This window comes from Lytechinus variegatus, chromosome 12 (assembly GCF_018143015.1).
Source record: "Lytechinus variegatus isolate NC3 chromosome 12, Lvar_3.0, whole genome shotgun sequence".
In the NCBI taxonomy this organism is placed as follows: Eukaryota; Metazoa; Echinodermata; class Echinoidea; order Temnopleuroida; family Toxopneustidae; genus Lytechinus; species Lytechinus variegatus.
The window spans coordinates 32,098,153-32,110,652 of NC_054751.1; the positions used below are offsets into that span (position 1 = coordinate 32,098,153).

A 12,500-nucleotide genomic window follows, 5' to 3' on the forward strand; every position below is an offset into this window, starting at 1 on the left:
CATTGATCTATCCATTCAATCCTTAAATGATTTTGATTAAAATATACTACTAAATAAGACATGCTTTTTGAGCACATTTTGAAATTCAAGGACTTCAGGCTTGGATAATGAAAAAAAAAAATTCCAGGACTTTCAAGGTTTTCAAGGGCCAATAAGAACCAATATGATACTGTCTTCAGAAGATGATCTGAAGAATGTAAAATGGGGTCTGTTGCAAAATTGTAAGACTTGACAAAAAGAAAGAAAGAATTTACCTGTATTAGGGGCCATTGTAAAACAAAAAATCCAAATGAATTTCTAAATGCACTTTTGATTGCTCTAAAATTTTATCATGTTTGAATTTTGGATTTGTTTTTGATTGCACTCCTTTCTAAACAGGTCCCTGTTCATGGATATAAACCTGGGGGAAACTGACTTATTTTGCTATAACACACATTTTCCACGACCCCAAGCCGACACTTACATGTATGCATGCTTTATAGTCTCACAAGGCTTAACGGGTCTAGGAAAAATGTGAACCATATGGATTAAGGAAATGAAGCTCACCTTTTCGATTCCAGCAACAACAGTTAGATCCCCTGCTCCTCTGCACAGTGCCCGAGGCTGTGAGTCCAGTGCGCATGCATCATCACTGAAACAGAAACATCAATAAATAGTACAAATAATGCACAGGATTGTGTTCGCAGCAACGCAGTGCACTAGATAGAAAAAACAGCTTTAAAGGATAAGTTCCCTCTGAAAAAAAGTTTGTTGTAAAAGCAGAAAAAAAATTATATAAAATATTGGTGAAGGTTTGAGGAAAATCCATCAAAGATTAAGTTATTAGAATGCAAAGTTTTGTATTTGCGACGTCATATATGAGCAGCCGCTTGTATCAAATACAAGTGGAATGCCTCTGGCCGTCTCACCTGCACCACGCGGTTCAATATAGCAGCAGTGCTGACTTTGAATACTACTCTAACTCGCACAAGATGTTCAGTGATACATGGTTACTCTTATGTCCACTTTTTATGAACTAGACCAATAAACTTACAGAGATATGATGGTTATTCAACAAAAAACCCCAACATGGCCAAAGTTCATTGACCTTACATGACCTGTGACCTTGATCATGTGACCTGAAACTCGCACAGGATGTTCAGTGATACTTGATTACTCTTATGTACAAGTTTCATGAATCAGATCCATAAACTTTCAAAGTTATGATGGTAATTCAACAGATACACCCAGTTCGGCCAAAGTTCATTGACCTTTGACCTTGGTCATGTGACCTGAAATGCGCACAGGATGTTCAGAGATACTTGATTACTATAATATCCAAGTTTAATGAACTAGACCAATAAACTTTCAAAGTTATGATGGTAATTCAACAGATACCCCAATTCGGCCAAAGTTCATTGACCCTAAATGACCTTTGACCTTAATCATGAGACCTGAAACTTGCACAAAATGTTCAGTGATGCTTGATTACTATTATGTCCAAGTTTCATGAATCAGATCCATAAACTTTCAAATTATGATGGGAATTCAACAGATATCCGCAATTCGGCCAAAGTTCATTGACCCTAAATGACCTTTGACCTTGGACATGTGACGTGAAACTCATGCAGGATGTTCAGCTATACTTGATTAACCTTATGTCCAAGTTTCATGAACTAGGTCCATATATTTTCTAAGTTATGATGACATTTCAAAAACTTAACCTCAGGTTAAGATTTCGATGTTGATCCCTCCAACATGGTCTAAGTTCATTGACCCTAAATGACCTTTGACCTTGGTCATGTGACATGAAACTCTAATAGGATGTTCAGTAATACTTGAATAACCTTATGGCCAAGTTTTATTAACTAGGTCCATATACTTTCTAAGTTATGACGTCATTTCAAAAACTTAACCTCAGGTTAAGATTTGATGTTGACGCCGCCGCCGCCGTCGCCGCCGCCGTCGGAAAAGCGGCGCCTATAGTCTCACTCTGCTTCGCAGGTGAGACAATAAACTGAATAAATTTCAATTTTTTAATAGATCGAGATGACTTTTTTCTTTTATTTAAGGAGCGGGTGTACAATGATTTTTATATCAATACACTAAAGGTATATTAAAAAGCATTTTCAATTTTCAGAGAAAATGACATTTCATTGATTTTTTTACCACATAATATGTATGAAAGCTGTTTGCATGTGACGCCACAAATCAAAAATAAACTTTAATAACTTTTTTATCTTTAATGGAGTTCCTTTAAACTTTCGCCAATTTTTTTCTCCTATTTTTACAAGTTTTACTGGGCCCAATTAAACTAATCTATTTAACTTATCTATGGTAACTTTGCCATTAAGGCAACTAGCATTGTAATAGGGCTCAGCAGCCAATCACACTCAAGATCTCCATGGTATTCATGGCAATGTTATCATAGTTGTAAATTCAACTCACTCAAACTCTTCCGCTCCTTCATCAACTAGTCGCATGGAGTCATCTGAACCAATGGTAGACACCTTGCCATCTCTGTAATCTATCTGGGTCAGGAGCTTGGGTTTGTTCTTACCCCCGATCGCCTTGGCAACACCATTCTTATACTCCCAGCAAGGTGAACCAGTGGTTAAGGAATTTAAATTACTTGAATAAGAGCTGTGGTGTAGTAGTTCTGATACTTTTTTTTTAATCAGAGGGTCGTATATTCAAATCCCACCACAGCCTACCATCCTAATGGAGCATTGTAAGAAACTTGTGATCAATTGCAATTCTATTTTCATTCCCACAATCAAGCACATGCCGTGCAATTAATTGCAAATTTGTGATTGATTGCTAATCTGATCCATGAAACAAGGAGTGTAATCTGATTTGCTAAAGTTAAAAGTGACCAATCAACTGTAAAATTGCAACAGAATATTTGCGATTGATTGCAAATATTTTCTTGCAACACCCCCTTATCATAGGCAAGGCAGCATTCTATACTTTGCCACTCTCCACCCAGGTACTACATGGGTACCCGTTAGACCGTGGAAGTCATTGTAGCTTGTCAAGCATTGTGTGTGCCACATTGGCGAGTAATTGAAATACCACCCAGACAGTGGAGGATGTGCATACGTTGTGTGCAGGAATGACTGATTAAATCTGATGGTTGGGTAATAATAAATCTGAAAGCGCTTAGATATGTACAATGTATGTCTTATGTGTATAAATAACCAGATAATTATTGAAATAATGCTGAATATAGCACCTGCACCTGGCATATTTAAAAGAGTGTACCAAGCGTACCACCAGTGTTACAATGTCATGGATCACAAGTAGCAGCTGATTCAGTACAACTTTCCCCAGGTGCATCTCATGAAGAGTTACAACTATATTTTAACTTTGACATCATGGCAACTACCATGGTAACAGGGCTCAGTAACCAATCAAGGCTAAAACAGTTACCATAGTAACTCTTTATGAAATAGTCCCAATGACATCTAGGCACCTACGTCTTTGGGGAGAGTACTCCTTCAAGATTCAAGAGCATCAATATACAGTGCGTATCAAAAAAAAGTTTACACTTTGAAAAAATCCTGTAAAACTATGCATTTGTAATATCCTGAAGATTTTTCCACATTTTAACATTGGTACAGGTCCATTAAAGCAAATAACGATATAACTGTCAAAAAATATTTCCGCTTGAGTGAGCACCACTTACTTTTGAAAAGTTAGTGAAAAATGATTTGCGCAGAACATTGAAATAGTTATGCGAATAAAAGTAGACCGTAATCATGAAGAACACATGGAATTTAGCTAGTAAAATTGATTTGAAGATATCTTCTACTTTGTTAGACTTGTTTCCTTGCCCAAAACACTTCGAAGAGTGCATTTCGCCCTACCCCACTCCCCACACACCGAGCCCATCGTGACGATATTTGCTTTACACTGAGGTGTGATTTACATGGAATGGCTTAAGCTTGATTTTCATTATGTTTATCATTGCTAAAATTGAGAAAAGTTTGGAGAAACAAGTGTTAAATGAAAAATGCAATGTAAACCCACTTTCAATGATAAAAACTTAGCGAAAAAATGCTGGAGATGTCTGATATAAACTTTTCTTCAGATTCAGTTATGTCCTCAGATCCAGCTGGCACAAATAGGGTAAAGGTTTTGCTTAATAAGAGTTGAAATTTCACTATGGGTGGCAAAATTGTTACAAAATGCTGGAATGTATCCATTTTATTTCAATTGACTAAAAGTGCAAGGGAAATGTATGATAAATGTTTCGTATGGTAAGTTTGATTTCGCCCTTTCCCCTTGACACAGCATGAAAACGAGCATTTCTGCGCAAACAGATTTCTGCGAGCTTTACAGAAATGGACAGTGCTCACTCAAGTGTAACATTCTGACAAAACTTTTACCTTCATTGGATAGATGAGACCCAAACCCAAGATTATACGTGCAAAAATTACCCACATAGTGTATATTTTTAAATTCCCAGGGCTTTTCCAAAGTGTAAACTTTTTTTTGATACGCACTGTATAACTGAAATATACCTAACAATTAGTCAGATATCCCGGCCCCCATAGAAAAATTGTAAATATATATTCATATTCTACAACTCACTATTACAACAATTACAGTAATAACTGGAAATGACTTAAAAAGGATATTTGCAACTCCATCGTAGCTTCCAGCAAAGACCTTAGTTCTATCTGCATTGACGCACAGGGATTTGATGGGTTTTTGATGGCCCTACAAAGAATAAAAAATAAGACATTTCTGTTTCATACTTATATTTGAGTATTTTTTTTTCTTTTGAACTGGGAGAGGAAAAGGTATAAAATTTCAGTATTCCAAACATACTTCAATTTCCTGTACTAAATCATGCAGCGAATACATTTCAGCAGAAAAATGATATTCTATTAGTAAACCAGGAATCACATACATGTATCTATAATTATGAACACCATTATGTAAACTATTCTAAACACATTAATATTTTTTAAAATGTAGACTAGAAATTTAAATTTCCAGCATACATGTGCTATTTTTTGTACATAAAACAATATGCAAGTGAAAATTCCAAATAACAGAACAATTGTGCATTCACATACACATATTACCATCTCCAAGTATTCAATAATCAACATGATTTTTCAATTATTCACTAAGGTTAATATTTTGTTATATTCAATTATACTGTATTTTGAATCATATTTGACAGACTAACATAGATGCATTTCTATATCCTTTCAAACTTTTATTGGTTGAATTCATCAGATACCAGGGCGCGACAAACCCGCTTGCCCGCTTGCCCGGGGCAAGTGAAAATGACGTGCGGGCAAGCACCTCTCAAAGTCAATTGCCCGATCGGGCAAGTGGTTGTTGCATCTTTTTTTTTCTGTACCGTACCTCGTTTTTCCATAAATCATCCAAAATCCACACTCAAAATCATGAATCAGCCTTAAAAAATAGCGAGTAGCGCAGTTTCAAATTCCGAAATTGCGTTATTTTTTCTGTACCACGTATTTCCATACATGGTACCAGGTATGAAAAAAATCAACGCAATGGCCGGGAAACAGTTGAATGTAGTATAGGGGTCCATTATGACTACCACCATGTGCAATTTCTAATGCACATTTCCCCCTTCCGATATCACAATTCTGTGATAAAATAATTAGAATTACACACGAAATAAATCACAGAGTCTAGTAACCTCGGATTGGTGAGTTGTCATGTCATTCGGCTTTGCTTTTCAAAACGGCCTATTAACATCCAAAATAACTTGCCGTATTTGTTAATTATAACTTAAAATTCATTTGTTTCCCTTTTTGAGGGGATGAGGTAAATATCAGACAATAAATCATCAAACAAAGCTCCATCTATTTTACAAGGCCGGCGGGAGGCTCACACATGTGCGCATACTAGCTAGCCAGTCTGAGCTCTGTCTCTCTGCCAGAGCTCTGGGGGACAATTCGCTCAGTAAAGGTCTCAATGATGGTAATTTTGTGTTTCAGACAGAGTTTACATTTCGGGTATATTATTCAAACTTTCCAATAAAGTTTGATGATTTCTTCATTGTCATGTATATTTAAGTTATTAATGAATACATTTTCACCAAATTGAGACTCCCCCATAGAGAAATGCAATTTTCGTAGAAGTCTGCGTTTTCAAAGAACTTCAGGAAAAGTTAGGGTATGTGGGCCTTTATTACATGTACATGGCCGATTACAGGTTATTGTACTGGAATACATGTAGGCGAAGTAGAAATTAGATATTGAATTCATTTATATCAAAGTTCAACTCACAGACACACCCACACAAACACATGCACACACACACACACACCCAAGATTCTAAGCATAGTGAAAAAAATTACTTAAAAATCATACAATATTAAACAATGTTACTAATAATTCATTAATAAGTGAACAGGTATTCCTCAAAATAGAAAAAAAAGTAGCATGTGAAAACATGTACCGGTAGATAAAATTATTGACCCGAGTAGAACATCATCAAATGATGAAGAAAAGACTTGATGGTTTCCAAATATTTTTTTTTTAATAAAGGAAATATGGGAAAATAAATGACCATTTCATGTATTTAAAGATGCAAAATGTGAAATTTTAGCCACTCCACTTTTGATGATAAAATAATTTTTTCCGAGTCAATAAAGAGCTGAACATTTTTCACTGGCTTCCTTTATAGTTTCCACCTACGGCAAATGAAAGTTATTCTAAGGAAATATGCTATGCAGTTAGCCATTTCATGGATTTAAAGATGCAAAAAATTTTAATTTTTAGCAACTTTTGTTGAAGGGTTTTTTAAAACCTTGAATAGCCATAAAATATTGATTTTTTTTCTCCAAAATAAACGTAGACTCAGGCCTACGTTGCTGAAAATATCCTTTTCAATGTGTGTTCTTTTATACTGGACATGATTCTCAATTGTTATTTAGTATACCTTAATAAAAATAAGAGTAGTGCCGTCATAATGAAAAAATTATTTAAAAAATTGGGCAAGCAGTTTTTTCTATCGGGCAAGCAAATTTTTTCATCACTTGCCCAACAGGGCAAGTGACGAAAAAATTTTTTGTAGAGGCCATGAGATACAATTAGTTTTTATTCACAACCATTCAGAGGATACTATGATCATTTTGTTAAAGTTTAATAGGAAATTTTCATATAAATATAATGAAAACAATCTTAATTTGACACTGAAAGAATTTCAAATTCCATGAAAAGTGGTGATTTATGGATTAAACTGTTTTTTGTGTATAAAATCATGAAGAAATGATGTAATATACAATAACAATTTTACCTTGATCGATCTGCATGGTTTGGCAGGTGCGTTAGGGTCGATGTAATTGATAGTACCATCGAAAGATAATGAGAGGAAGAAATTATTCTGCAACAGGCAGCCGTACTGCTGTTCTCCAACGGTATCACCAAACACAGTCTCACTAAAAAGGGGATAAAAAGTAATGCTTAAAAGGGTGGATATAACATCATGGGAAATTTCGCTCATGAAGACCAAATGCATAGGGGGCTTCTGTAATAGACTCGTGTGTCAGGGTTCAAAGAGTTAAAGGCCTGTGAAGCTGTTATTTCAATATGATTTTGGTACTTCATCTTTCGTAGAATGTGGATTTGGTGCTCTAGAAACATTCTATATTATTATACAAAATGTATAATGTACAGAATAAAACGTAATTAAAAACTATGGATTATCTATGAGAGCTTTTTGTTTTATTTTATATTATAAAAGACAAAAAAAGATGAATATGTCTTTAGCCAGCAAGAGGTATTCTTTTGGCACTTGCATACACTAACGATCATGCATGAAAATTATGAAAAAAGTTTATCCTTCAGCTGGTGCATCTGTTTTACTTACGCAATACATTTGCCAGTTTCCACATCCCATATCTTAGCAGTTTTGTCGGCGGATGAGGTGAAAATCTGCTTGCTATCACTACTCCAAGACAACTGAAATGATAAATAAATGAATTATTATAGAGAACTAATGATAATTTTACACAATGAGAATACTATTCCCATCTCTAAAACAGAAGCAGTCCTATTTCTACAATTAATACAGCAGTTTTAACATATTTTAGTATTGAGCATCAAAACATTTTCTGCTCTATTATAATTGGTCACATATTGCTTCAACTTCTCTTCTTATTTCTCCAATAATTTCACTCACTCCTAAATACCAACTGCATTTGTTCCGTTTTAATTTACCTATCATACATGTACATCAGTACTAATCCCTATAAACTACAATAAAATAAACTACATAGTCTTGGAGAGAATACTGGTACATTAAGATTAGAGATTAGACATACCACAACTTGGAAAAAAATATGTGTCTCTATTAACCCTAAATAGACTGGGCTATTTCGACGCCTAAGAAGACGGGGGGGGGGGGGGGCTGATTCAGCCCCCCTTATGATCTCGATCGTGCGATCGCAACGAAAATTAGGAGACGCGTTACCCATGGCATTATCTACAAAACTATAACATCCTTTCTGCAAAAATCTCATGTCTCATTAGTTATGCTGATTTATGCGTAAAATCATAAGTTTGCTCTAATTAATAAAATAATGCCCCTGAAATGCTAATTTTTGTTTCACATACTCTAGAAAGACATCTAATCAAATTTATTTTTAAAAAAATTTCAACATCACATTTATTTTCTTATGTATTCTATTGTTTTCTAAATTTCTTATGTATTTGTTTGTTTTTCAACTTTTTGTCTTTTATTGTTTTTTCAATGGAAATTGTCAGGGACTTTATTCTGACCATAAAAAAGATAAAATTAATTGATTTTAAGAAGTAAAAGGAAAAATAATGATACATTTATAAATTTTGGCTAAAAAACACTATTTGCATTGGATTTGTACACAAATTTACGTTTTTGAGTAATTTTGGGTCTGCATGCACTTACGAAATGTTGCGTAATTTTGGAACCACGTACCCGAGGATCACAATTTTGGTCTCAAAAGTTGCGCGAGACTTGAAAGTAAAAAGTCAGAAGCGACGCGGTCAAAAAATTACGCGCGGCGGATTTTATCGTAAAAAATTCGAGGAGGGCTGAATCAGCCCCCCCCCCCCGTCTTTTTAGGGTTAAACAAGGCATATGTCTTCCAATTATAAAAAATAAGCACACACACAAAAAAAGGTTACCCTCTAAGGTTTCCTAATCAATCATGATAAATTGCAATCACAGACCCAAGAGTCTATTGATATATGTATAAATGCGATGTCCATGTAACAGTGTTAAAATGTTAATTTGAACTACAACAATTCATTAAACATTTCAAGATCTAACATGAATTGCTGTGGAAGGAGATCCTCCTCAAATAGACACATCAAAAGCTAGCCATGTCTACTTTGATCTTCACTGTGCCATGTTGTGGCCCTGTGGATTAGTCTTCTGACTTAGAAACAGAGGGTCATGGGTTCCAGTCCCAGCCATAGCGTTATTTCCTTCAGCAAGAAATTCATCCACATTGTGCTGCACTCAACCCAGGTGAGATGAATGGGTAACTAGTAGAAAGAAATTCCTCAAATGCTTGAGCGCTTTTATGGACAGTGCAGCTAAAGCCGGGTAATAACAGCAGCGCTTTGCATCCTCAGGCAAAAAGTTCCTTATAAATACAGCTATTATTAGTAGTATCATTAATGCCCTCCTCAGTAATGTGTATTATTTGTATACTATTTATTCACACTCACTCAGGAATTTATTCCTTGAAATGCCACCGTGCTGTAAAAGGGTGCAAGGCTAAAGCCAAGGCAATAATATCCAAGTCCTTTGGAAGCACATAGGGACATTATGACATAATGTGATATGTGCTATACAAGATCTGTGTTATTATTGTTATCTTTTTTTTTACCCAACGTGATGGAATCATCAATTTACAATTCTTACCCCATAAATGGTCCCTTTGTGAGCTACTCCATTCTCTCCTAGGGTTTGAACAATCTCACCTTCATCCCAACCATAAAGAATTAACTGTAAAAGAAACATAAATTCATTACAAATTTACTTAAAAGACAGTTCAATAGGGCACTGCAAGGAACTTACACTCATTCCGAATCATTAACAAGTCCCTTGATTATTAAACCATAATTTAGAGGTGTTTTGCGTTCAATTGCAATTCAATTTTCTCACCCCATTACGCTTGATTTGCAATTGAACATAAGTTACTTGAAATGCCCCATAAGTCTTTTGCATAGCTAGAACCTCATATTCCACAAATCCAGAAGTATGCTGAGGGGTTTCATTATGACAATTTTCACAAGCTGAATGATGAGTACCCTATTTTCACTTTTATTTATAGACAGCAGCCACTTCAAAACCTCCAATTTTTCCACTTGATTAATTAGAGGATTGAAATGGAATATTAAAGTGCATTCAGGTCTTACAATGGTCAAGTATCATGACATTAAATTTCTTATGTATTTTTTTAATTTCATTAATAAATCTATTTCAATATAGTTAAGACTACCATCAATACAATACTCGTTCCCACTCTAAATCCATTACTCTGTAGCATTCAACCAATCAACCCTTTATGCATTTAAATCCATGGAATTCCCTCCCTTCCAATGTAATATCTAGCACTAATGTTACTGCATTAAAAACCAAGCTCAAAAGTTCACTTATCATTATATATGCCAAATAATCACATAATTAATGTTCACACCCTTTTCCTGACCCCCCCTTCCCTGTAGGTTTTCTATCTTATTTCTTCTGTCTTGTTTGTATTTATTATTGTTACTTTTTTCACTTTGATTTACTTTTGCATATTATGTATTGGGTGCCCAACTCATCAAGCTTCTGCTTCTGCTTTGAGGGGCACCCTAATCATTTAAACTTTATTTTCTATAACTGTGCATTCACATATATTGATTTTTAAATGATCAAATAAAATGAATTGAAAAAAATTGGATTGTCTCCCTGCTCCCCCCCCCCAAATCAATGTTCGGCACCAGTCAAAATAAGAAAACAAGTGGAGTGCCTCTGGCAGTCTCACCTGCATCACGCAATTCAATATAGCAGCAGTGCTGGCTTTGAAAACTACTATAAAATAATTATTCACAAAAAACACCATTCATAAAATGATACAATACTACGTTCATTGATAATAAATGACATTTGACCGTGATCATGCGACCTAAGACTTGTCAGTAATACTTGATTACCCCTATATCCACATTTTATAAACTATATCTATAAACTTTGAAAGTTATTACAGCAATCTAATAACTACCTCCAAATGGCCTAAGTTCAATGACCTTTAATGACCTTTGACTTTGGTCATGTGACCTGAAACTCGAATGGGATGTTCAGTGATATTTGATTACTCTTATGTCCAAGTTTTATGAACTAGATCCATACACTTTCAAAGTTATGATGGTAATTCAACAGATACCCCAACATGGCCAAAGTTCATTGACCTTAAATGACCTTTGACATTGGTCATATGACCTGAAACTCAGGTAGGATGTTCAGTACTACTTGATTAACCTCATGGCCAAGTTTCATGAACTAAGTCCAAACACTTTCTAAGTTATGCTGTCATTTCCAAAACTTAATCTTAGGTTAAGATTTGGTGTTCACGCCGCTGCCGCTGTCGGAAAAGCGGCAGTTATAGTCTCACTCTGCTTTGCAGGTGAGACAAAAACCTTTGACTTGGGCTAAGTCTGAATATCATTTAGAAAGGTGCACATGAGGAGATGTAACATAATAATGGATGTCATGAAATAGAGTAGGGCAGAGGAAAGGCAGGGTGAATTCATGAAATGGGAAGGTGGGGGTCATAGCAGATAATTTTCTTTTCATCTTACCTTCCCGTCTGAGCCTCCAGATGCAAACAGTTCACCATTTGGTGCATACTTGGCTTTCTGCACCCAGTTGGTGTGATCCTGTAAAAAAGAAAACATTGTAGATAATCAATCTCAGAGAAATGTGTCCAAAAGATCTTATCAATTAGTAACCTGAAAATTAAAAAAAGCAGCCCTGGAAATCCTCATTCAAAGCAAAATAATACTTATCCAATTTTGCAGATTTAGGTAGAACGATGCGACAAGTAGCCCACGAAAATTGAAATATGATTTTGCCTGGCTCAAACATGCTCATTTGTTATTTACTTTTTCCTTTTTTCTACCTCTCTCCTCCCCCCCCCCATCCCTCTATCTCGCCAAGTCGACATGTAGAAAGTTGTATGTAATTTGTAAATATGGTGAGATAAAGTATCTTGCCTTGTTGACATAATTACGCTATCATATACACATTGCGAGATAAATAACCTCACCATCTCAACAAGTCAATGACACTTTAAAACTTCCGTAGTTTACCTCTCATTCTGTCAGAAGATTTTTTTTTTTGCTTTTTGACGAAGTTCATTAATGTCTTCAATTACAGAGCATCTGGAAGAAGATTACATCTTCAGCATAACCACCTGCTAGTGTGCATACACATTCCATATCATATCATGACAAACGTCAATTTATCAGGCCAAGAATATAATTATCTCTTAT

General features: G+C 35.2%; 1 protein-coding gene across 1 annotated transcript in view; it reads right to left on the reverse strand.

Moving 5' to 3' along the window:
• LOC121424659 (WD repeat-containing protein 1-B-like) overlaps positions 1 to 12,500 on the reverse strand; it is a 33,636-nt gene that overhangs the window by 7,206 nt on the left and 13,930 nt on the right. The window contains exons 6-12 of the mRNA XM_041620394.1: positions 11,808 to 11,885; positions 9,886 to 9,969; positions 7,846 to 7,937; positions 7,273 to 7,414; positions 4,623 to 4,704; positions 2,428 to 2,581; positions 547 to 631 (exon numbers count right to left, since the gene is read on the reverse strand). Of these exons, the coding sequence (XP_041476328.1) occupies positions 547 to 631; positions 2,428 to 2,581; positions 4,623 to 4,704; positions 7,273 to 7,414; positions 7,846 to 7,937; positions 9,886 to 9,969; positions 11,808 to 11,885 (717 nt within the window). The remainder of the gene's footprint in view (positions 1 to 546; positions 632 to 2,427; positions 2,582 to 4,622; positions 4,705 to 7,272; positions 7,415 to 7,845; positions 7,938 to 9,885; positions 9,970 to 11,807; positions 11,886 to 12,500) is intronic.